Source organism: Marmota monax, unplaced genomic scaffold (genome assembly GCF_021218885.2).
Source record: "Marmota monax isolate L192 unplaced genomic scaffold, Marmota_monax_Labrador192_F-V1.1 WCK01_AAM20220418_F8-fsc00024, whole genome shotgun sequence".
NCBI lineage: Eukaryota > Metazoa > Chordata > Mammalia > Rodentia > Sciuridae > Marmota > Marmota monax.
In genome coordinates this window covers 36,570,231-36,596,831 of record NW_026695224.1, presented here as the reverse complement: position 1 = coordinate 36,596,831, position 26,601 = coordinate 36,570,231, and the positions used below count along the sequence as shown (strand labels likewise).

Here is a 26,601-nt window from a genome sequence, read left to right as displayed (position 1 = left end):
CGGGCTCCTGCTCTCAGGAAGCCACGAGGAACGCGAGGGGGGCTGAGCTAACGGTCCTCCGGAAAGGGACTCACGCCCTGCCCTCACTTCCGGTTTCTCCTCAAGGGCCGTGGTGACAGGCGCAGTTTATAAATTCGAACCAATCGTCTTGCTACTTTTTACAAACCCTCATTAGCATAACAGTGAACCCACGGCTTTGACCCCAGAGGTCTAGAGACCGGTAGCCGTTAGAGGGCCGGTCGCGCACGCCAACGTCCTGTTTCCCAGGGTGCACTTGGACTCTGGTCTGTGCCCAGAGATTGGTGGGAGCTTCTGGGAGCCGCTGAAGACAGTGCGGGCAGAGCCTGCTCTCAAGAGCTGTTTGGCTGCAGAGGTGGCTGCTTAGGAGGGTCCACCTGCCAGTCCAAGCAGGAAATCATATTTTCCTTACAGGAATCAAATTTTAGGAAGGTACGTATACTTACTCATATGTATTAATACAAATAAAATTACGTTTTCTTTATATAATTTCACACATTACTTATTCAAAATAAGAAATTGATTTGAAAATTTGACAAAGACAATACATGGTGGCACACATCTGTAATCCCAATTATTGGGAAACTGAGGAAGAAGAGTTGCCAGTTCAAGTTTGCTTTTCATTTAAAATGACTAATATAAAATCTATTTCCAGGAATTTATCTGTTTTAAATAAATTGTCAAATTTGGGGATTAAGAGTTAATATAGATGGGGTCATTCAAGGTGCTCTGCTTTTATTCCTGATATTGACAATATTTGCCCCCCTCTTCAATTAGTATGGTTAGGAATTTATCAATTATACGGGTTTTTTTTTAATATCCAGGTTCGCATTGAATTTTCTTCATTTTCTTTTATTTCACTGATTCTGAGTTTAATATTTATTATATTTTGACATAGATTGATTTTTTTTCTTTTTTTCAATGTGAATGCTCTGGATAATTATTTTGAAACTATTTTTTTCTAATAGAAACAATTAATGCTACCCATGTTCCTCTCAACACTGAATAAATGCACTCCATAGAATTTACCTATATCAGCTATCTAGTGTTTAAAAATTCTATTTGTATCTTTGACTCCTGGATTATTTAGAGTTCTGCTGTTTGATTGCCAAATATTAGGGATGTTCTACATTATTTGTCTCTTTCTCGTGTGTGTGTGTGTGTGTGTGTGTGTGTGTACATGTTGCCCAGGAATGGACCCAGTGCTTTAAGTATGCGACTGAGTGCTGTACCACTGAGCTATTTACCCAAGCCCCATTGATATTGAACACAAAATTTGTATGATATCAACAGTTATACATTTTGATGTTTGTTTTGCCTGTTGTCTACATTATTGAATATTCTGTGTGCATTTAAGAAGTGCTGTTTTTGTTTTTGGTGGGATTTTGTTCTGAAAATGTCAATTAGTTCAAGTTCTCTGATTATTTCATAAAGATTATCATCTATGGATTGTTGAATTTCTGTGTAAATTTTCTATTAATTATTAAACAAGTGCTATTGAAATCTTCATCTTTGTCGTTGGGTTTTAAGTATTTTGCTTATTGATCTATCATTTTATGTGTTCATATACTTTAAAAAAATTTGGGAGAACATGCAAATTTAGGATTGTTAAGACTTACGGAATTGTTCTTTTCATCAGGTAATGTGCTACCTCACATAGTTCTGTTTTGAGGTTCTTTTTCTTTCATATTATTAGACCTTCTTGAGCTTTCTTTTGGTTAGGGGTTTCATAGTACACATTTTTTCCCATTGCTCAAAAGATAATAAATGATTTTAATTAAATGCCTACCAATACAGAAATATCCTTATTGTAGTAAGTTTTATTTTGTCTTATAGTATCATGGAAAATATTTTATAGCTTTTTAATTTTGAATTCCTTAAATATTAATATTTCTGACTAATTAGTACAGTGTAAATTGTCTATAGATGTAAAAAATTCATCTATGTGAGTAAAATTTTCTCTCATGATGACCATCATACTGACACTAAGTTTGCCTTTCTATAGTTTGCCAACTGTTTGACATACACTGAAGCAGATATGTCAGGAATGAAGAATTTTTTAAAATTAAGTGTGAAAATAAAAATTTGTGATTTTTACATTTGTCTGTTAATGCTAACAATCTGTTATTTAAGTTGAATATTGGTAAGCTAGCAGAATTTAAAAATAAATCAAAAGATTATTCAGGTATATTGGAATTGTAAAGTCAAATAAATGAAAGATGAAAGGTGGCAGTCAAGTTTCTCACTGTTGAGAAATAGATGTCCTTTAAAATGTTGAGGCAACTTCCTTTGATCCTTTATTTTCTGGTGTTTTAAACATAAATGGGTAGTAGATTTTGTCTAATACTTTTTCTGAATCTATTGAGATAACCATGTAATTTTTTTATTTAACTCTCTTTTGTGCTGAATTACATTTATTTATTGACATATTTTGAACACACCTTGAATAATTGGGATGAAACCCACTTTATCAGGATACACACTATCTTCTTGATTTTTTTTTTTAGTGTGGTTTGGTAAGAATTTTTGCATCTATGTTCATCAGGGATATTGGTCTGAAACTTTCTTTTCTTGATGTGCCTTTGTCTGGTTTTGCTATTAGGATAATACTGGGCTTCACAGAATGAATTGGTATTGTTCTCTCCTATTTCATGGAATTAAATTTGAGGAGTATTACATTACTTCTTCTTTAAAGGTCTGACGGATCCCAGCTAAGGATTCATATGGTCATAGATGTTCCATTGTTCCAAGACTTAATAGCTGTTTCATTTTCATGACTTCATATTGGTCTACTTAAGTTTTTTACATTCTGTGGTTCAATTTGGGTAGGTCATATGTCTCTAGGAATTTGTCACTGTCTTTGACATCTTCCAGCTTAATGGAGTATACATTTTCAAAATAGTTTCCAATGATCTTCTGGATTCCAGTAGTGTCTATCGTGATATCTCCTTTTGCATTAGTAGCTTTGTTAATCTGGGTCATCTCTCTCTTTCTTTTGATTAGTTTGGCTATGACTTTATCCTTCTTGTTTATCATTTCAAAGAATCAACTCTTTATTGCACTGATCATATTTATTACTTCTTAGTCTCAATTTTCTTTATTTCTACTCTGATTTTAATTATTTTTTGTTTTCTACTAATTTTTAGCTTGTTCTTTTTCTAGGGCCTTGAGGTATAATCTTAGATTATTTATTTGGTATCTATTTTTTTAATGTAGGACTCAGTGCTCAAAACTTTCCTCTTAGAACTTCCCTCATTCTGTCTCAGAGATTTTAATATATTGTATCTCTATTTTTTTTGTCATAAGCTTTTAATCACTGTGACCAAAAGATCTGACAAGAACAATTTTAGAGAAGAAAAAGTTTATTTGGCGCTCATGGTATCAGAGGCCTTTGTCCGTAGATGGCCAACTTCATTTATGTGGGCCAGAGATGAGGCAGAACATCATGTCAGAAACATGTGCAAGAGGAAAACAGTTCAAGACATAGCCACCAGAAAGAAGAAAGAGCTCCACTCACAGGGACAAAATACAAACTCCAAAGGCACACTCCCAGTGACCCACCTCCTCCAGCCAGACCTTAGCTGCCTAGAGTTACCATTCATTTAATCCATTCAAGTGGACTAATACACTGTTTAGGTTGATACTCTCATAACCTTATCATTTTTAAATTTTCTTTTTCTTTTTTTTTGGAGAATTAAGGGTTAGCTTTATTAACTGCACTGAAATTATCATCACTGTAATTTTACCAAGCACAAAAATCATCCAGTACATATATATGCAGTACATACATATATATATATCACATAGTCAGTTTTCTGTAGGACTTGCTGGTGATTCTGATTCAGCACAAAAATGCAAATTCCATGTAGTCAGGTTGGTGGCACACATCTAGAATCACAGCTACCTGGGAGGCTGAGGCAGGAGGATAGCAAGTTCAAGGCCAGCCTCAGCAACTTGGCAAGGGTGTCTCAAATAAAAAAGGCCGACAGTGCAGCTCAGTGGTAGAGCAGGCTTGAGTTCAATCCACAGTATGGGGGTGGGGAGATTGCATGTGAAAACAAAATGTACAGAGGAGCACAGTGGCAGAGTCTGTCAACAAGACATTATAAATAGATATTAAAAAGAGAGCAGAATCTAGAGACTAAAATGCCTAAGAATCATTATCCTAGGTTTGATGTAAGGTTCAAGTGGATTAATGTACACAAAAGCTGTTTTAAAAATAAAAATCAGAACATATACACAAGATAATATCAAGTTGGGGGAAGCATTTAGGAACACAGCATAATAGAGGCCTTAAAACTCTGCTGACCTTAGATAAAGAAATCTTGAAATATGCATAATCTTCAACAGATGTCATAAGTACATTTTTTTCAAAAACCAGGAAAGTGAAATGGGAGGTGTTGAAAAATCCAAGTAAAATCAGAACTTCTGAGTATTTAATGATGTTCAGGATTGGAACCCAGCGCCACATCCCACACTCCAAATCCCAGGGCAGGATCAGGTCCTACTATGGCACTCAGGTTTTTCTAAATGCGCCCCATTTCTTCAGCACTAGTCTGCACTGACCTAAGCCCATCTGCAGCACATCTTCTCTCCTTAGAGGGCAGAAGAGGTCGGGTGAGTAGGACCTGTGAGCCACCATGGAAGCTGGCCCTAATGAGGCCTGCCTTCCTGGCTTTAGGCTGGGTCCCCAGAGTGTGGGCAACAGGGATTCGTAAATTGGAGTCCATTCCCATGGCCAGAGAGTATTTATGAACCAGCTGCCTTGTCAGATGGATGTAGTCAAAACCAAAAGGCATCTCTAGATCTGCAGTGGGAATTAGAAAAATTCTCTGGGCATTCTGGCTTTGCACTCGTCTCTCACATATATATGTTTGGTTCAGGGAATCAAGTAAATTCCAGGGATGCAGCGCGTGATGTTCTGAAATTACTGGATAACAGCTCCACAGAAAGGTTTCAGGTTCCAGCTCAGAACCACAAACTCTGGGTCGTAAATGCTATTTTAGCTCAGGAATGTGTGGTGGCTCCACCCCTTGTGTAACCCAAGCAGCCACTTTTCTCTTAGAAGGATGCTGACAGAAAGGTCTGGCCAGCTAGGAGAGCACTTCTGTGTCCCATTTTCCTATAAAACTCACCTTCTCCTCCTCTAAAAGCTGGTCATTGTTGAGGAATCAAGAACACAGCACTGGCTGCAAGAGCAAGGGAAGGCCAAGAGCTACCTGCTAAGTGTTCTGACAACAAGTCACCGGTCACCCAGTCACCTTGCAAGCTCAGCAACCCTGACTCTAGCTCTTCATCAAGGGCTGAGAGAGCAAAAGGGGCCTCCAGGTTTCCACTGTGGTTTCCTTGGTGAAGCTGCTTTTGGAAAGGCGGATGCAAATGAGGATATTCACCACTTACATGCAGCCTTATCTGTTTGAAAGGATAGGGGGAAACATGTTTGGGGAGTCAGATGTTTACAAGGTGTGGGGAACTTGGGGTTTCATCCTAGGATTCTCCTCGCTGCTCATTAATGCCCACTGGGTGTGGGGAGATTTGGAAATTCATGAGAACCTTAGGATCTGGGTGACAGCTTGCCTAGCATGGATGAGGCCCTGGGTTCCACAAAACAAACAAAACCCACAGGGAGAGAACACAAACTGGCAGACACCAGTGACTGACTTGTTCAAAATGCTCAACAACACAACAGCAAATTTCTATCAAGTATAAAATTTCTAAAGAAAAATCTCAAAATTAAAATAGTGAATCATGTATAAAAGTTAAAATGTTCTTTTTGGTTTTTGGTGCTAATACTCCAAGGGAATTAAGTCACAAATGGAACCAGCTAACAGATGCCATACTTCACTGTATTTTAGGTTGTGTTTTACTAAAAGATTCAATGTATCTTTATTATTGCCTTTGGTGGCACTGAGGATAAAACTTGCACATGCTAGGAAAGTGTTCTTCCACTGAGCCATATCCTCAAACCCTTAAGGACTTAAATTTAGATATACTGTTTCAATTTTTTTTTTTTTTTTTTTTTTTTGGTTTAGAGATTTAAATTGCTTTCTTGCCCTTGGTCACTCTATCAAAGGCACCCGTCCCAGCTCCTTGAAAGAACACCCATAGATCCTCGGCATGTCACGTGTCTTCCTATCTACAAGATACTACAGCCCCACTATAATTTTGAAAAACATAGACTTTGTACTCTTCCTGCTCAAGGATTACTTTTAATTTTTAATGAGAGCTGCATTCTCAACTTAATAACATCTGACAACTGAAAAGGACAAGTGTTCTTCAGAAGACAACATTACACACTGGTTTAAGGATAGGGTAATGTTTATGTAAAAATGTATAAAAACACAGAGTGTGTGCGGTCTACATATATGTTCCCATTACTACTCTGTCTCAGATCCTCAGAACACAGTTTGTGAATTCTTCTCCATGTCTAAGTCAACACAAAAACAGAATTAAGACAGTTTAAATAAAAAACAATGTAGGTTTTCAGGAACAAATTATCAAAAAATTTTTAAGTAAGAAACTTACTCCAATATATATATGAATAAAAGTTGATTTGGAAAGGAAATTAATATATTCTGTATTGTTAAGAACACCTTCTGACTTTGAAACAACAGTCACCTCAGTGTTAACAGCATTTTCTATCTATTTCTTCCCATGATGCTTGTTCCTCTGACTTATCTGGAATCAGTGGACCACGTTCCAGCCATTGTCCTGGTTAGTAAACACAGGCCAAGCAATGACACGTATGCACAGTGGTCTGAGGAAGCCTTTTCTCTCCTGGGTACCCCCACCTGGCTTTATTTCCACTTCTCATTTCTCATGCTAACTACAAGCTTCGGACACCCAGTGTCCTGGGATAGTCCGAGCACCCCGAAGCTGCTGGGGAGATGGCTGTGGGAACCCATTCATTTATTACTCCGACTTACTTTTTCTTTTCCGGACCGGGTCCCACTAGGCGGCCCAGCCTGGTCTTGAACTCGCAGGTTCTCATTTCTAAATTTTCTTGCATTATCTCACACCTGAGCCTTTGGAGAACACCTCATATATAAATTTTAACACTCTTGTTTCTAAGAATTTTTTTAATTTCTCCCCTACATACACTCTTCTTTGATTCATTTCTCATTAAAATGTATATTATTTAATACTAACGTGTGAGAGTTTCTGCTTTTTATCTTGTCATTAATTTATAATTTTAGTTATTATTTTATTTTATCTTTATTTATAAGATGCAATGAATTATCTCTATTTTTTGTGTTTGCTGAAATTTGCTTTGTGCACTAAACTATGATCTATTTTAGAGAATGTCCCATATGCCACAGAGATAAAAATGAATTCAGTTGTCAATGAAATATTCTGTAGATGTCTGAGATCCATTTAATTAATAACACTTTTTAGTTCTGAAGGGGTTTTACATATTTTATGGTTGATGGCCTATATAGTGGTGAAAGATGTATGTTGAACTCACCCAACTTTTTTTTGTGTGTGGTCTATTTGATTCTTTCTGATGAGAAGATTTTGTTTTTAGTATGCAAAATTGTTTGGGGCATAAATATTTACAAGCATTGTATCTTCTTGTTGGATGCTTTCCATAACCAGTTTGATATGATCCTCTTTGTCTCTTCTGATTAATTTTGGTTTGAAATCTACTTTGTCTGAAATTGGTTTCTGTTTGTAAGGTATGTTTTCCCCCATTTTTAAAAATTCATTATGTCATTGTATTTTTGAGGTAAACCTCTTGCAAACAATATATGGTTGGGTCTTGTTTTTTAATTTGTATATTTTGATGAAAGAATTTAGGCTATTTATACTAAATGTTACTATAGAAAGATGATTTTTATTTCCTACAATTTTTTTTCTAGTGATTCAGACTTTATTCTCATTTAATTGACTATTTTTCTAACACAATTCATCTTTCTGCTGGTTTCCACTTTCATTTTTTATATATCTGCATGAAATACTTCATTGGATATGTTTTGTTGTGTAGGTTAATTGGTTTTGATTTTTTTCAGTTTCTACTTATTATGAAACTTTTTTTATTTCATTTTCAATATTCTGAAAATTTTGCTGACTATACTAAAATAGGTTTATGCCTGTTTTCTTTTGGGCCTTGGCATTTATCATGACAAGCCATCTAGGGTTTTAAGATCTGGTTTGAGGAATGATTTGAAATCTGACTTAGTTTACCTCTAAATGTGACTTTCCATTTTTCTCTAACAGCTTTAAAAAAAATCTATCCTTGTTCCATAACTAGGCATTTACTTCAAAATATGTCTGGGAGAAGATCTTCTGTGGTTTTATTTGGAGTTTATATATATATATATATATATATATATATATATATATATATATATATATAAAATCTTAGACTTGAATTTCCATCTCATTCCTAAGATTTGGAATATTTTACAGTTATCATTTAATTGAAAAAGATTGTGCAGTCCTTCAGTTTGTATTTCAGAGCTTTCCTCCAGTGATTCTTTAAATTTGGTCTCTTGATATTTACCCAGATTGCTATTGAATATCCTGGTCATGATTTTTTAACATCTTTTTATTTTAAGTTTATTATTTTCAAGATTATATGCTTTGTCTACAAGGCCTGAAGATCTACCCTCAGAGTGGTCTAATCTATTGGTGTATATTTTGTATTGAATTATTAATTTGTTTTATTAAGTATTTCATTTCCAGGATTTTCATTTTATTCTTTTTCAGAACCTCTACCTCTTTATAGGAATGATCTTCTTAATCCAATATTTTTAATTTTATTTTTTAAATCTTCTTTGGCTCATTGACCATTTTAACTATAAATTTTCTGAAGTCTTTTTCTGACATTTCCTTCACTATAGTGTCAATGTGGTCAGTTGCTGTGTGTTGTAGGCTGTTTGAGGTGGTTTGTTCCCTTGTTTTTCATACTGCTTGTATGTCTACCCAGCTATTGGGATGATTATCACTTCTTTTAGCAAGGAACAATTTTGTGAGCTTCTTTCAAGTGCCTTGGGTTGGGTGAATATTCAGGTATTGATACTCTACTCTTTGTGTCCTCTACTCTTCCCAATATTGGAACCATTTTGAAAGAAGGCACTGAACCCTATTTACTATTACAGCAGAGCCAAGTCACATACTATTCAACCTTACAATATTCCCAAATTAAGCTCATTTTCTGCTATTATATTACTGAATAATTTTGCTATGCCATTAGTTTGTTTCTCCTCTCCTTCCTCAATGCCTCTCAGTTTCAAGTTTGACATTTTAATGTTGTTCCAGAGCTCTATATATTCTATTCATTGTTTCCTCCCCTTTATTTCTGTCTAAGTATTCCAATGCACCTATATTATCCTTGATTCCTCATAATGTTAAGATTGGTCTAGTCTGTTGATGCAATTCTCCACTAAGTTTTTATGCAATTAATCAAAGATGAAGGCAGAGGAAATGGGGAGGAGAAGAACTAGGGAATGAAGTATGATAGGTATATGTATGAATATAGCACAACACATTATGATTTTAAATATACTACAATGCCTCATTTAAGGAAATAAGCAGATAAATAGAAAGGAACAAATATAGTAGACTAAGGGGGTTTGGAGGAGGAAGGAGTAAAGTCAATAGACAATACTGGGGATTGAAATGGAGAAAACTATGTTACATGCATTTATGAAAATGTCAAAATAATCCCCACTATTATGTATAAATGTACTGCACTAAATAAAGACCAATAAAAGCCACATCTGAATTCTCCTCAGGAATTCTCCTCCATATAGGAATAAAATAAAATGTTAAAGTATAGAACAAAACCTATACTAGTTTACCCTGTAAAATTATTTTTCAAAAATAAGAGAAATCAAGACTTCCTCAAAAAATGTTAAATTTGTTGCCAGTAGATCTGACTTACAAATAATAATAAAAAGAAGTTCTTCTGAGAGAAAATAATAATATAAATCAGAAACTTGTATCTACATGAAGAAGTATTAGGAAAAGAGTAGGGAGATAAGATAAAAATCTTATTCATTTTTAACTGATCTAAAAAGTAATGTTCAAAATAATAGCAACAATATTGGTGATTATGCATATAATTAAATATACATATTATGTGTACAACCACATTGTAAGAGAGTTTGGCAATATTTTCTAAAACTAAACATCCTCATCATGTACTTTAGCAATCACCTTCCTTGGTATTTTCTCAAAGAATTTGAAGACTTGTGTCCACATAAAATCAAAAAACCTGGGTGTTTATAGCAGCTTTATTTACAGGTATAAAACATGGCAGCAGCCAAAGTGTTCTGAAGTAGATAAATGGAAAAGTAAACTTTCACGTATCAAGATAATCAAAGATTTTTCACCATTAAATGAATAAGCTACTAAAACATGAAAAGACAGGGAGGGTCTCAAATGCATATAAGTGAGGGAAGGAATCCATTTGAAAAGATTATGTAGTACTTAATTCCCACTATGATAATATGGGAAAAACAAAACTGTGGCCAAAGTAAAATAATCAGTGGTTGCCAGAAGTTAGGGAAGAAGCAGAGATGAAAAGGCAGAGCTAAGATAATTTTTTTACACAATGAAACTATTCTACATGATACTATAATGGGTGACTCATGGCATTACGCTTTTTCAATGCTTAACACCAAAAATGAGCCATAGTTTGAATTTTAGACTTTGAGCAATGCCGATGATTTAAAGTGTTTGCAAGTTCTAAGAAATATATAATCCTGGTTGGAGATTTTGATAGTGTTGGAGGTTGTGTGTGGTGGAAGAACTACTATTTGAGTTTGGTATGAACCATCAACTGCTTGAAAATAGTTGTTTATAGAAGAATATTTACTTTGGTTTTAACTGGTATGTAATTTAAGTGTTACATAGATCTGTTATTTGAAGATATTCATTTTTAAATTTATTCATTTATGCTATTTTGTTATACATGACTGCAGAATGATGCAGGTGTTCATGATTAATTCTCTAGACTGGTTCATTTTCTTACCATATGTTCATCCTATTGCTGAGAGAAAGGTATTGAAATCTTCAAAAGTAATTGGTTATTTGTCTATTTTTGTCCTTAAAAATCTATCAATTTTACTTTTATATGTTTTATACCTGTTCATTTCTGCTCATTTTTAGAATACTTATATTGTTTTGTTGGATTTAACCACTTATTATTATATATATCTCTCTTTTGGTTACTTATCATACTTTTTGTCTGAAATGTACTTTAGCTTATGTTAATATAGCCACTTCTGCCTTCTCATGAATGTTTTAAAGACGTATCTTCTCCATCATTTTTTCAGCTGTAAATAATATATATTCACTGAGTTTCTTATAGACAGCATACCCAAGTACATCCATCCAACAACTTTTATGTGCATAAGAGGGACAAAACAAAAACAGGAAAATACTAACAACAACAAACCTGTGGCATGATCCTTGACACAATCCTGAGGACTTCCTGCTTACTGTAATGGTTGCTGTGGTGGAGGATAGAAATATGAATTCCCCACTTAATTCTCTTTTGATTTGAAGGTGGTTTTAGAAGGAAACAAAGAAACTTTTCTGCTTTTGGTAAGGTCTAGCTCTATTTTGGACTCTTCTGATACCACCCCAACAGGAGAAGGTATTGATTGCTTCATTATAGTTTGGTGTGGGTAGAAGTATGGGCTCTGGGGCTGGAGTTGTGGCTCAGTAGTACAGCCCTTGCCTGGCATGTGTGAGGCCCTGAGTTCAATCCTGAGCACCACAAATAAATAAATAAATAAAATGTTTCATTTACAACTAATTTTTTTAAAGAAGTATGGGCTCTGTACTCAGCCTTTACTGCTATGGGTGAAAATAGAGCCACTCTTATGACTTTTCAGTGTAGTAGCAAGATTATTGCCTAAAGTGTTCTCTCTTGCGAGGTTGCCTCTTTCCTGAACATTTGGGTATAGAGAAAGAAGAAGCATTTGCCATTTTTCTTTTTTAATTTAATTTTGTCTGTCTCTGTTAATGTTTTAAGTTATTTTTTAGGCCATTATTTTGTTATGGGGAGACCACTCAGAAAACACACTAATTCTGAATTAGAAACTAATCAAAACTTTGTATTTTGTCAGTTTTACCTGGCCAGGGATTACTTTCGTCAGAGACCAAGTGCTCTCTGAAAGAACAGCAGCCCTGAGTTGTTTGTGACCAAAGTATTTCAGGAAGAAAATAGCAAAGAAAATCATACCCTGGGGACTTCCCTATGGAATTTTGCAAATTGCAAGCAAGCAAAATATAAGGGCTGAAAATGCAGTTAGCAGAGCAAAAAGAGAAAAAACGTATACTCATTTATGGGGGCCTATATCCTCATTTGTTTAGATCTACATTCTCATTTGTATAGGTCTACACAAAAACAATTTAAAAATAACACTACATCCATCTCTATATCCATCTCTATATTTATCTGTAAATATCTGTAAATATGTGTAACTATATTAGACCTCTAAGCTTACATTTATCATGCTATATTTTCTATATCTTATTGTTAGCAACTTAGATTCTATGTCTTACAGTGATTATATTGTTGTATTGTTACTTTTTATCTTTTAACTATGGCAGACTGGAGTAACTTAACATTACTAATTCTGTAACACTTATTTTCTAATCCTATTATTTTAGTAATTAATATTTTATTAATATATAATTTCTAATCTATAACCAATAACCTGTATTGATTAAATTCAGAGTGTTTCATGTCTGGGATACATGACATAAAAAGAAAACCCAAGAATTCAACACCTGCCTTGTTTTTGGTAATGGGGATTAAACTCAGGGGCACTTAAATAGTAAGCAAGCAACCAACATTTCTAGACCTTCTTTATGCTTTTTAAAAGACTTTTTTTAGAGACAGGTTCCCACTAAGTTGCTAAAGCTAACTTAACAATGGATCCTTCATCCTCAGTCTTCTGTGCAGCTGGAATGACAGGCTTATGCCACCGCAACTGGCAACCTCTTCCATTTTTAATAATTTCTTGAATTTAAGATAGCTAGCCACTTGACCTTCTCTCCACCTTTCAGAATAGTGTTTGTTTGGTTTGATTTCATTTGATTTTTATGTACTGTCCAAAGATGTTAGTTGTACTAGCAGAAGAAACAGGTAATAGTTAATTCTAACTCATCTTCATGAAAGCAGAACTATTGGTTAGTTTACTATATTTTTAAAAGAAACATAATTTAGATATAAAATATGAAGGGATATTTAAATGTTTTCTTTAGAGAACAATCAATATCTGGAAAGTGAAGGAAAACTTGATGTGAGATGGTGTTTATGCCAGTGATATTTGAAAGTATTGCACTTTATATTAAAGCAATGTCTTCGGTTTTAAAATGAAGAGATGGAAAGTTCAGTGAGAATAAAGGATAAATCTGCTATGTTAAATTTCTGCTTTTCCCTTTTGAGGCATACATTCACAATGTTATTACAAGCTTTTCAGGCAGCATTTGCAATTTTGAGTAATTTCTGCTGTAGTCTGGCTCTGACTACTTTGCATTTGCAATTTTGAGTAATTTCTGCTGTAGTCTGGCTCTGACTACTTTTCCTTGAATCCTAAGCAGTAGAGAGTGATCCAGAAAATTCTTCCATCTGTTGTGTGATTGTTTTTTTCAGCTCTTATTAAGTAATCCATATTTAGAGGCATTCCTACTTAAAAACAAAAACAGATATATCTTCTTTGTTTGCATTGAAATCATGCAGACATTGAATGAAGAAGAAGACTTTTAAACATAATTCCTTAATCAGCAACAGGCCAACTTGTCTGTGAAATTTTTACAGAGCAATGCTCAATTGCCTGATTTTTTTTTTTTTACTGTTTATAATGAATTACATTATAAACAGCACTCATATTAATTTTATTATTTTTTTCTCAACATATTTTAAGTACATTTTTTTTTCCTGAAACATATCTAGCTTCAGGTGATAAATCATTCATGATAAAGTAAAACATAATACAATAATACCTACTAATTTAATGTGTCATATTAAGAACATAAATCAACTATCTTATATTTGACAAAGGGGCTAAAAGCATGCAATGGAGGAAGGATAGCATCTTCAACAAATGGTGCTGGGAAAACTGGAAATCCATATGCAACAAAATGAATCTGAATCCCTTTCTCTCGCCATGCACAAAAGTTAACTCAAAATGGATCAAGGAGCTTGATATCAAAACAGAGACTCTGAGTCTAATAGACGCAAATTCCTTAATAGGACACCCATAGCATAAGAGTTAAAAACAAGAATCAACAAATGGTACTTACTCAAACTAAGAAGTTTTTTCTTAGCAAGAGAAACAATAAGAGAGGTAAATAGGGAGCCTACATCCTGGGAACAAATTTTTACTCCTCACACTTCAGATAGAGTCCTAATATCCAGAGTATACAAAGAACTCAAAAAATTAAACAATAAGAAAACAAATAACCCAATCAACAAATGGGCCAAGGAACTGAACAGACACTTCTCAGAGGAGGACATACAAACAATCAACAAGTACATGAAAAAATGCTCACCATCTCTAGCAGTCAGAGAAATGCAAATTAAAACCACTCTAAGATACCATCTCACTCCAGTAAGATTGGCAGCCATTATGAAGTCAAACAACAAGTGCTGGCGAGGATGTGGGGAAAAGGGTACACTTGTACATTGCTGGTGGGACTGTAAATTGGCGCTGCCAATTTGGAAAGCAGTATGGAGATTCCTTGGAAAGCTGGGAATGGAACAACCATTTGACCCAGCTATTCCCCTTCTCGGACTATTCCCTAAAGACCTTAAAAGAGCGTACTGTAGGGATACTGCTACATCGATGTTCATAGCAGCATAATTCACAATAGCTAGACTGTGGAACCAACCTAGATGCCCTTCAATAGATGAATGGATAAAAAAAAATGTGGCATTTATACACAATGGAGTATTACTCAGCACTAAAAAATGACAAAATCATGGCATTTGCAGGGAAATGGATGGCACTAGAGCAGATTATGCTAAGTGAAGCTAGCCAAGCCCTAAAAAAACAAATGCCAAATGTCTTCTTTGATATAAGGAGAGCAACTAAGAACAGAGCAGGGAGGAAGAGCATGAGAAGAAGATTAACATTAAACAGGGACGAGAGGTGGGAGGGAAAGGGAGAGAGAAGGGAAATTGCATGGAAATGGAAGGAGACCCCCCATCATTATACAAAATTACATATAAGAGGAAGAGGGGAAAGGGGAAAAAAACAAGGGAGAGTAATGAACTACAGTAGATGGGGTAGAGAGAGAAGATGGGAGGGGAGGGGAGGGGAGGGGGGATAGTAGAGGATAGGAAAGGCAGCAGAATACAACAGACACTAGTATGACACTATGTAAAAACGTGGATGTGTAACCAATGTGATTGTGCAATCTATATACGGGGTAAAAATGGGAGTTCATAACCCACTTGAATCAAAAGTATGAAACATGATATGTCAAGAGCTATGTAATGTTTTGAACAACTAATAAATCACAAAAAGCCTGGCACAATGTGCTAGATATGTTTAAGATGGAAAATAGTGTCCTGAGCTGAAATTTTCAGGGTACAACAGGAGTACAAATGTGAAAGCTACATCCATAACTTGGCTGTTTGGTCTCAGAAAATGTGGTAGAATCCAAATAAAATCCAATCAGGTACATGAACCTGAAGTCATACTTCATCCAAAAACAAAATGAAACTGACATGAAAAACTCCATTTTTTCCTATTATTTTTCCTTTACTTCTTTTATATTCCTTAGTCTTTTTTATTCAGTTGCTTTTTCTGTTCCTGACAAGTATTACAAGGTTAGGGTCTACGATATGTTCTTCATTTTCTATTTACACTCTCAACCATCTCTTCTATTGAAACCAGCTATGCCTACCTTTAGCAGTTACTGGTTCAGAGTAAAAGCTCCCATCCTGAGCTGAACTCAAACTCATCTCCTTGTGGTTACCTCTTTGGTAGCGTTTTTACTTACTTATCCTGACAGCTCTTCCATCAATCCATTTTAGGTATTGACATCACTCACCAGATCTAGCTTTGCACTAGATCAGTTCTCTAGGGTGCTGCCTCCAATCCCTCTCCCTTCCGTTCAGTGTATACTTCAATGCCATGCTAATCACTTTTTAAAGTGATTTATGATTAGTCTTTCTCTTAATCAAAAAGTTTTACTAACATGCCTTTGTGGTTCTATGTAAAAACAAATTAAATTAGTTGCAATATTTCTTCCTGAAATAACTTCAAAAAAATAGATTAGGGAAGAAGTGCTTTGACAATGTTGGAATGAGGAACATAAAAGACTTGAGCAATCAGATTGATTATTTCTATTTCTCAGTTCTGTGTTGGCCTTTTTCTTCCCAATTAAAAGGAACATTTCACTTCTCTACACTGGGGAAGATGGCAAACATCAGCCCCAGGCTTAGTAATCCCAAACAACAAAGATTTTGTGCTTCCTTTTGATTAGGAGGCACTCCCAAGTGTTTCTTTTCACCTTTTTTTTTGGGGGGGGGGGTGAGGGGGTGTGAAGATTAAACCTAGAAGTGCTTAACCACTGAGCCACATTCCCAGCCCTTTTTCATATTTTATTTAGAGACAGGGTTTCGATGAGTTGTTCAGGGTCTCACTAAATTGCTAAATTCGAAATCTGTGTGCCTCCTGCCTCAGCCTCCCCAGCCGCTGGGCTTGCACATATGTACCACTTTCAAGCGAGACACAGTTTTAATTGGTTCTTCTTCTGTTAATTCTTTTGGATAAATAACTGTTGCCATATAAATGTGTTAATTTTTTTTATCTCGTTTTGGCCAAGCTTTTTTACATAGGAAAGAAGGATGGGTGGGAAACTTAAGTGTGACTAGGTAGAAGAAACCTCCCTTATCAAGAGAGAACAAATAATTCTTTTTATTCTTAAGTTCCCCCTCTTCAGGAGATCCTTCTCTTTTCTCAGTGTGAGCCCTGGACATTTTTTAAACAAGTTTATGATTTATAGAATTTGGACTACAGAGTCATTCAGGTTATTCTCACTCAAATACCACCTGTGTGACCTTGGGATAGTAATTTAAATATTCTAAGCTTTGGTTTCTAAATATCTAAACCAGAAGATGATAAGAAACCCTACTAGTTATGGTAAATTCTAAATGAAATTGAGTATGTAAAGCACTACCACATAATAAATACTCAATTAATAATAGCTATTTATCAGTGTGTGGGGATACTTGTTTCCTCATTGCCTCCTCATGCGTCTATTTATAATTTCAAAATGTTGCTAATTCAAAAATTAGAAATGGGGCAGGGATGTGGCTCAGTGTAGTGCACTTTCCTAGCATAGATGCTAGATAACCTGAGATGGATACCTAGCAGTGCATAAACATGAAAAAAAAATAAAAATGGTATGTCATGAATATGTATATGAATACTGTGAATAATGTCAGATCCATTGCTTTAATTAAATTTACTTATGAGAGTAAACATTATTTAATATGTTTATGTCTTTTTAAATTTTGTTTTCATTGTAGTTTTTTTTTTATGTTCTCTGTTGCCCCGTTTTCTATTGGAAGTTTGGTCTTTTAAATTCTTAGATTTAAAAATACCCGTATATAATATGGTTATTAGTCTTTTACCTGTGATGAATGTTGTAAATATTTCCCCCAGTTTGACAGTTGTCTTGTGACTTTGCTTTTGGATCAGAATGAATTTTTTACCCATAAGAAATCTTTTAATGTTGTCAAACTATTAATATTCTTTTATTATATCTGTATTTTGAGAAATGGAGTGTTATTCCTATGCTCAGAGTAATATATGTACCCATGCTTTACTTTAATATGATTTCTGTTTTTGCTTATTTGTTATTGTTTTTTACATTCTTTATCCATTTGGGTTTATTATTTTGTTTAATATGGAATAATAATCTCAATTTATCTTTTTCCAGATGTCTTAACAATTTGTTCCAGTCGCACTAATTAAAAAGTCCATATTTTTCCCAATGAATTGATAGCAATTTTATTCCATAGTAATGCCACATTTGAGTCAAGTCTATTTCTGTAATTTCTTTCATTCCATATTTTTTGGTCTATTTGTGGGCAGCATTATATTGTTTTAATTTTAGAGAGCTTACAAAATTTAATGTTTGATGGGGTTATTGCTTATCACTGCTAGATAAAAAAAAGAAATTTCCTGATTATTTTTGCATGTCTGTTTCTCCACATTAAGGGTAGTATTTACTGTCTACTTTGATTTATAAAGAAAATTTAATACCATTCTTTTACAATGTGTTAATATTATTAATATAACTTCAGGAGAACTGACTTTGTCATAATTATGACTTAGATTTTAAGGCTTGAAATCAAGTGGTTTAAATTTAATTCGATATGAAGAAGTAATTTAAGTCATTATTTTATTTAGAAGAGTTTTCTCTGAATAACTATTAGAATTAAAGATAAATTGGCTGTTCCTTTTGTGTCTGAAGCCCACCATTTTTTCAAACTTTTTGTAGGCTTTCTGTCCTGGATCTGGAGCCCAGGTTTCTGTGCAATGCAGAATCTGAAAACAAACCACAGGGAGAATGCTGAGAACTCTGAAAGCCAGGAAATGGTACTGTTAACATTCAGGGATATAGCCATTGATTTTACTCAAGAGGAGTGGGAATGCCTTCAGCCCGCTCAGAAAAACTTATATAAAGATGTGATGTTAGAGAACTATAGAAACTTTGCCTTCCTTGCCCTGACTCCTCAAGATACCGAAGAATATTCACCAGAAAAGGGCATAAAACATATATTTCACAAAGTGATAAGTGGAAAATATACAAGTTGTAATATTGACTATTTACAACAAAAGAAAATATGGAAAACTACAAGTGAGAGTGAACAACAGAAGTCATATAAAAATTCAGACCTTGTTTACCACCAGAGAATTTATACTGGAGAGAAGCCCTACAAATGTGAAGAATGTGGAAAAGCTTTCAGTCGAAAAGAAGGCCTTACTTACCACAGCAGAACTCACACGGGAGAGAAGCCCTACAAATGTAAAGAATGTGGAAAAGCTTTCAGTCGAAAAGAAGGCCTTACTTACCACAGCAGAACTCACACGGGAGAGAAGCCCTACAAATGTAAAGAATGTGGAAAAGCTTTCAGTCGAAAAGAAGGCCTTACTTACCACAGCAGAACTCACACGGGAGAGAAGCCCTACAAATGTAAAGAATGTGGAAAAGCTTACAGTCGAAAAGAAGGCCTTACTTACCACAGCAGAACTCACACGGGAGAGAAGCCCTACAAATGTAAAGAATGTGGAAAAGCTTTCAGACAAAAAGAGGGCCTTACTTACCACAGCAGAACTCACACGGGAGAGAAGCCCTACAAATGTAAAGAATGTGGAAAAGCTTTCAGACAAAAAGAAGGCCTTACTTACCACAGCAGAACTCACACGGGAGAGAAGCCCTACAAATGTGAAGAATGTGGAAAAGCTTTCAGTCAAAAAGAAGGCCTTACTTACCACAGCAGAACTCACACTGGAGAGAAGCCCTACAAATGTAAAGAATGTGGAAAAGCTTTCAGTCAAAAAGAAGGCCTTACTCGCCACAGCATAACTCATACTGGAGAGAAGCCCTACAAATGTAAAGAATGTGGCAAAGCTTTCAGTCGAAAATCAAACCTTACTCGCCACAGCATAACTCACACTGGAGAGAAGCCCTACAAATGTAAAGAATGTGGCAAAGCTTTTAGTCAAAAATCAAACCTTAATCACCACAGCACAACACACACTGGAGAGAAGCCCTACAAATGTAATGAATGTGGCAAAGCTTTTAGTCAAAAACTAGACCTTTTTAGGCACAGCAGAATGCACACTGGAGAGAAGCCCTACAAATGTAAAGAATGTGGCAAAGCTTTTAGTCAAAAATCATGCCTTATGTGCCACAGCAGAATGCACACTGGAGAGAAGCCCTACAATTGTAAAGAATGTGGCAAAGATTTCTATCAAAAATCACACCTTATTCGCCATAGCAGAACTCACACTGGAGAGAAGCCCTACAAATGTAAAGAATGTGGCAAAGCTTTTAGTCGAAAACTATACCTTATTAGGCACAGCAGACTGCACACTGGCGAGAAGTCCTAGAAATGTAAAGAATGTGACAAAACATACAGTCAAAACTCATACCTTATTTGCCAAAGAAGAACTCACACTGGAGAGAAGCCCTACAAATGTAAAGATGGTGGCAAAGCTTTCAGTCAAAAAATAGATGTTATTTTCCACAGCAGAATTCACACTGCAGAGAAGCCCTACAATTGTAAAGAATATGGCAAAGCTTTCAGTTGAAAAATCACACCTTGTTTGCCACAGGAGAACTCACACTGGAGAGAAGCCTCACAGATGCAAAGTATGTGACGAAGTTTTTACTCAAATATCAACCCTTATTACCACAACAGAATTCACATTGGAGAAAAGCCCTACAAATGTAAGGAATGTGGCAAAGCTTTTAGCCATTAAACAGGCCTTATTCACCACAGAAGAACTCCCACTGGAGAATAGCCCTACAAATGTGAATAAGGGGAAAAACTTTTAATAAGAAATAAAACTTTATTCACCACAGCAGAAGACACCCTGGTGAATGTGAAATGGTAGATAAAGTGATAATACTTTTAAAGAAAAACTAAACCTCATTAACAACAGAATTTATACAGAAAAGAACCCCTAAAATGAAAACAATGTAGCAAAGCTTTTAATAAGAAATCAATTCTTTTTCACCACTAAGATATTTATTCTGGAAAGAAGACATAAATGTAAAGAATGTAGAAACATTTTAAATTATATATCATACATTACTAGACATCAGAGAAAACACACTGGAGAGAAGCTTTACAAATGAGACCATTGTACCATTCCTCTAAGAAAGAGTCAATATTGAATCCTCACCACAATAACCATAGAAGAGACAAAGTTTTGAAATGTGAAAATTGACAATGTGACAATGCCTCCAAAATTTATTCACCAATACTCAGCACCTGTGGATACATACTGGTTAGAGAGAATACAGATGGAAAAAAAAAACATTTCTTAACCACATGTTTCTTAAACACTACTGATTTTTGGAGAATTCATTGTATCCAGAAACCCTAAACAGTTAAATAATATTTTGAAAACTTATTCAAATTTAAATTCATTGAACATCTGAAAACTCATACCAGTAGTGAACATTGAACAGATTTTGTCCAAAATGTATGCCTTATATAAAAATGAAACATTTATAATAAACACTTTGTCAAATGTGAAAAAAAATAAATAAATTGAAGTACAGATGGGAAGATAAGTTTAGTGCTATTCTCTTTCTTTACTTTCTTAAAATCATAGAATTTTTGGCCTAGAATTATGCCAAAATTTATGCATAATAACAATTCTCCTTTAAAAAAAATGTGGAGTTAGAGTTTATGCTACTTGAATCTTAGAAATTCATAACTTATGACATGAATTTTTTCATTAAAAATGTTTTCTCTCAATTTTATTATCCAGATTAGTAGGATTTCTTCTCAGTAAAATAATAACAACTTCAATAAAAATGATGGCTTTAACAAAAGTCGATAAGAAAGAAATTCTGTCACTTATATTCAAAAATTACTAACTTCCTATGTTCATATTCAGGTAAAGCATTTTGTTAATTAGCAGAATCCTAAAACTGAGATTTGAGGAAGTTTTAATAGATTATGTTTTAAGAGGAAAAAATGTCAAGGATGAGGATATAAACATCTACCTACAATATATTGATAGTATATATCTATAGTATATTTAAAGTATAGATGTAATATGCACAATATGTAAATATATGTTTATGTATATGTGTATATATATTTCATACATATATATGTATACATATTTAAATCAAGGCACTGACAGCAATCACACAAAATTGAAAACATCTCATAAACTTATAAGAAATCTTGTAATAACTGTCCCCTTTAACAAATGTATAATGGTTAATGGCTGGGGATATAACTTAGTGGCAGAGTGCTTACTAGCATGTATGAAGCCCTGGGTTCGATCCACAGTACCATTATCAAAAAAGTGAAATCTTGTGGGCTGGGCATGTTAACTTTGTGGTTTTGCAGTTGTTCAGCATGTGTGAGGCCCTGGATTCAATCCCCAATACTCACAAAATACATCAAATGTATAATGGTTAAAGCCAGAGACTATGGGGATCACTCCTTGATCTTTGTTTTTACATAGAGGCTCTTCCTACCACTGGGTAGGGTTAATACTTGGCATGTATAAAACTTTGCTAAAGAAACTTTGTGAGTTCTTGTGTCCTAATTATTTCTTGTCTTCTGTAATTTACAGAAATTATTTTTGGATTATAAAATGTTTTAAACATGGAAAGAGAATATTTTTTAGAAATTAATTATTTATATATATATCCTAGCAAATGACAGGCTAATAGAGATTTGTGATGGAGATTACAGTGTTAAGATATAATCACAGTTTTCATGCAGTGATATTTTAAGCAATTTTTAGAGATATCTTTAATTCTTAAAAACAAAAAAATTACTGAAAAATCTTGTTTCAGCATTTTGAAATATCTGATGACATGAAGGTTTACATGGTAACACAAATCAAACAAAAATGTTAAAATACTGACATGAAATACAAATCAACCTTTTCTCCCTAACTTCTCTAGGAGCACAGTCTTTGCTTTTCCATGGCACTTGATTCTGTGGGTTCTCTGCATGTATAAGGGTAGAAGAGAACTGAATGAAGAAAGCCATAGTCACTTGAGCTCCTACTAAATTATATAAGATATAACATTATTTTTTTCTCCTCAGTAAATTAGTAATAGCTACCATAGTTTAAGCATAATAAAAAGGCTGAATTATGATATATCTATGACCAACTTAAGGATATTCATTCTCAGAATATTTGTGTAATAAATATGATTTTTGATAAATGTACTATTATTTTCTAAAATCATGAATACATAAAATACCATTCCATAATATACATACACACAAAAAAATTAAAATTAATAGTAATTGTTCTTCAGAATATTTGGGAAAAATTATTCAGTGTTGGCTCCTAAAATACTCATAAATTATAAACAGTAAATGTTTATTTGTCAAGTGTGACCATTTGAAAAAAAATTCTTACAAATATAATTAACTTCTTAATTATAATCTCATAAACTTTCTAGTGGGCTATTTGAATAAATACCAAATTTCATGTGCTAAACTATTTAAAACACACAAATAATCATCTAGTCTTTTATGAAACAAAGTAATGATTATTGTGCTTTGACTTCATGCAGTTTATCCAAAGGCCATATGTCCTTATGTTGAAATTGTATTTTTCTTATAATTATGTACAAAATGTATTCTGTGTAAAATATGCAAATATAAAATTATAAATATACTTAGGCAAACAGCAATAGAAGTTTTAACATAATTTTATATATAATCTCTGAACATTTGTTAGCTAGTCTAGACATCATGGTCTCAGGTCCCTTCCATATTCTTTAATGTTATTGAGGGCTCTGGAGAAATGTTGTTTTTGATACTATATTTGAAATTAAAACTGAAAATAATTTTATTCATTAATAATCTCCAAATAACAATAACCAATACATGTTAATATAAGTAAAATACTTGTAGAAAACAGGTATTATTATGAAAACTTTTACCAATAAAATTGTATTTTTATGAAAACCTATTATACAAACATAAATTTCAAACTATTCATTGAGAAGTGTGCCTTTTTTTTGGTTTGCTAATTTTTTATATTGCTAATTCAAATACCTCTTAATATTTGCTTAATATATGAAACATCTGTTGCAATATTCTGTTCTGAATGAACTTCAGAAGGAAAGTCTTGCCTCACATTGTTATGTAGTTGGAAAAATACGTAGCTTTCAGATAATCGTTGGTATTCTTTGATATTATAGAGAAATTGACAAATGATAATTTATTAAAAATTGTTTTCAGTATTTTAAAATAAATCATGTCATTAAGCCTGTTGTAATCAGTTTCATTTAAATCCATTGTTTAATCTCTCTTTCTAATTAGAATTTTTTTTGAACATATATTATTTTGTTATATCAGTCAATGGTAATTTTGAAAACGTCAGTTTTTGGAGTTATGTAGAACTTGTAAAGGTTGACAGATTTCATTATGTAATATCAAATAATCACATGGTAACACCACCAAAAATCTCTTTTAAAAAGACTTTATTTTTTTTTTTTTTTTTTTTATATCAATTTTTTTTGGTTGGTCTGGGATGAGACTCTGCATTTTTTTTTTTTTTTATTTATTTTTTAGTTCTCGGCTGACACAACATCTTTGTTTGTACGTGGTGCTGAGGATCGAACCCGGGCCGCACGCATGCCAGGCGAGCGCGCTACCGCTTGAGCCACATCCCCAGCCCCTTAAAAAGACTTTAAATGCTAGGAGACTATTAGTATCCTGGTGGAGATAAATGCTTTCAAAATTTGAGGTTTTGCTAGAAAGTTTGAATTTTATCATTGTCAAAAAATGCTGTCGGTTGTTTTCCTTGAAGGGAATGGCTTGGTTGGTTCAGGATGCATCTCATTCACACAAGGGCTTTTCTTCTGAAGTATCAATTCATCTTGATACACAGTGGGAATGTTTTATGCATACTTCCCATTCATCATTAAAATTGATTGTAATCAGTAACTGAGTTTTTTTTCCTAGGTATCAGGGATTGAACTCAGGGGCACTCAACTACTAAGCCATATCCCCAGCCCTACTTTTTGTATTTTATTTAGAGACAGAGTCTCTCTGAGTTGCTTAGTGCCTTGCTTTTACTGAGATTGTCTTTGAACTCATGATCTTACTATCTCAGCCTCCAAAGCTTCTGGGCAGTAATTAAGATTTCATGAAATTAATGACTTTTATTGCATCATTCTTAGGAGATATCCCCCACTGCCACAAACACAGAAAACTCATAAAGGTGAAAAATATCATGGCCAGAGTTTGATGCCTCTGGCGTGATTCATAGGCAGGTAATGACACCAATGCTTCTGCATTTTCAGTGCAAATGCAAACCCAACCAAAAGATAAATATAGTCTTACTGTCATTATGAAGATAGCTTTGACCTCTTAGATTTCCCAAAAGTGTCTTAGGCTAGGAGTTTCCAAGTTTCAAGTAGTAAGTAAGATTATCATTAATAGTCTAATGAACTGTGGTTGATTTTGTAGAAGATTGCTAATTCAATGAAAAAAATTAATGAAAAAAGAGAGAATACATACTTTGACTACTTTTATTATGGGCTGGATGCTGTCTTTTGCCCTTACTGATCCACTCTCATCTCTCTGTTCAGTGTCTCTAGAAGGTGATCTTCATGGACTCTGTCACTGAGCTCCTTGATCACTGGCTATCAGAGGATTTGGCTAGTAGAATAACAGGCGGGAGATCAGAGGGCAAAGGAAAAATGTGTCAAGAGCATTTATTCTTAATTCCTTTCCTGCCAGGCAACTGATTGACTACCACTTTATTTCTCTTTCAGGGGCCAAATGCCCTATCATGGCTATTAATCAGAGTTAAGAAAAATAATATCATTATGACTTTCTGATGTTTCAAATTATTTTTATTTACTTTCTCCATATATCATAAGATTTGTGGAATTCATTTATGTATGAATAATGACAACTGTGTTTACAAAAGTTAATTAAATTGGTTGAGATCTCAAAACTATCATATGGTGGAATTGTGTCTTCTTCACTGATCACTGGATTTAGAGCCCACACTAAATCCAATATGATCTCTCAAAATCCTTAATTACATCTAGAAAAGTCCATACTTACAGATTTATATGGGCATCTTTTGGAGGCCACTATTTAACTTTTTTGTAATGGCTCCAAAATCACAGAATGATCAACTTCATTTGTTCACTTCATCTAGTCCCTGTCTCCTTACCTGGGTCAGCCCTAGCCAAGCTGCCAGTCTCCTGCTTCTGGAACATATTATGGAAGTTTGCACCTCTGGAGCTTTGCCTTGGTGCTTGCCTCTGCCTAGAATGCTCCGCTGACAGCCTGGACTTCACTTCTCCACTTTCTTCTAGTGTTTGCTCCAACCTCACTACCCCCAACCAACTTGTTTCGGATTGCAACCAAGCTGAAACTGCATCCTCTACTTCAGCATTGTCAATTTCTCTTAATGGGATGTATGCTACCTTTTTATCTTCCATATCATTGTGCAACTTCTAAAATACAATAAATTAGAGTTTCTATTTACTGTATGCAATCTCCCACAAGAATGTGGACTATAGACAGGGATCCTGGTCTGGAGTGTTCACTGATGCATTCTGCCAGAGCAATTTTGTTCAAAGCAAAGATTGTATAATATGCTAGCTCTTTCATAGTATCCTTCTTGGTAATGAAAATATATGTGACCTCTACTCTCGAAGTAAAATCTCTCTCTCTCTCAATCTGATTTTAAAAAAAAAAAACACCAAAATTTGCCTATACTAATTCAGAAATAATTTATTAAAACTATGAAGGCATCTTGTAAACTTGTAAAAATTATTTTGAGTTAACATGTAGAATTTGGAGGTTTAATGTGAAATTACACCCAAATTGAGAAAATCAGTAAATGAAAGTGTGGA

General features: G+C 34.3%; 1 protein-coding gene across 1 annotated transcript; it reads left to right on the top strand.

Moving 5' to 3' along the window:
- Window positions 1-51: 51 nt before the first annotated feature.
- Window positions 52-25,691, top strand: LOC124086401 (zinc finger protein 260-like). The gene is made up of 2 exons (XM_046434567.2): window positions 52-450; window positions 18,499-25,691. The coding sequence occupies exon 2, from the start codon at window positions 18,537-18,539 to the stop codon at window positions 20,112-20,114; it is 1,578 nt and encodes a 525-aa protein (XP_046290523.1). The 5' UTR covers window positions 52-450; window positions 18,499-18,536; the 3' UTR covers window positions 20,115-25,691.
- The last annotated feature ends 910 nt before the right edge of the window (window positions 25,692-26,601 follow it).

Coding starts and splice junctions, on each gene's coding strand:
- LOC124086401 (XM_046434567.2), top strand. CDS start 18,537: ATGCAGAATCTGAAAACAAACCACAGGGAGAATGCTGAGAACTCTGAA.